Genomic DNA, 275 nt, shown 5'->3' on the forward strand with positions numbered 1-275 from the left:
GGAACAGCCCGAAGTGTCAGCAGCCATTGGGCGGCCTGGGGGCCCCCCAGGGGGCCCCCTTGGCGGTGCATGGGGGGCCCCTGCGCGGGGCTTGTAGGGGGGGCCCCCAGGGGGCCCCCATGAAGGTACCCTAGGGATCAGTTTTGGGGGCCCCAGGGGCCCCCCGATATTCACGCTTGGGGAGGAGGCAAGCAGCAGCACAGCATTCATTCCGCTGAGACGGGTGCCTGCTGCTGCTGCTGCTGCTGCTGCTGCTGCTGCTGCTGCTGCTGCTG

The 275-nt window shown here is 69.8% G+C and overlaps 1 protein-coding gene across 1 annotated transcript in view; it reads right to left on the reverse strand.

Annotated features, from left to right (window-relative positions):
• Positions 1 to 206: 206 nt before the first annotated feature.
• The window catches only part of EMH_0020660 (uncharacterized protein), a gene marked incomplete at both ends in the record, with an annotated part of 848 nt that continues 779 nt past the window's right edge, over positions 207 to 275 (reverse strand). Inside the window, one exon of the mRNA XM_013501617.1 lies at positions 207 to 273. Coding sequence (XP_013357071.1) covers positions 207 to 273 — 67 coding nt within the window. The remainder of the gene's footprint in view (positions 274 to 275) is intronic.

This window comes from Eimeria mitis, genomic scaffold (genome assembly GCF_000499745.2).
Source record: "Eimeria mitis Houghton genomic scaffold, Emh_scaff721, whole genome shotgun sequence".
NCBI classification, from domain to species: domain Eukaryota; phylum Apicomplexa; class Conoidasida; order Eucoccidiorida; family Eimeriidae; genus Eimeria; species Eimeria mitis.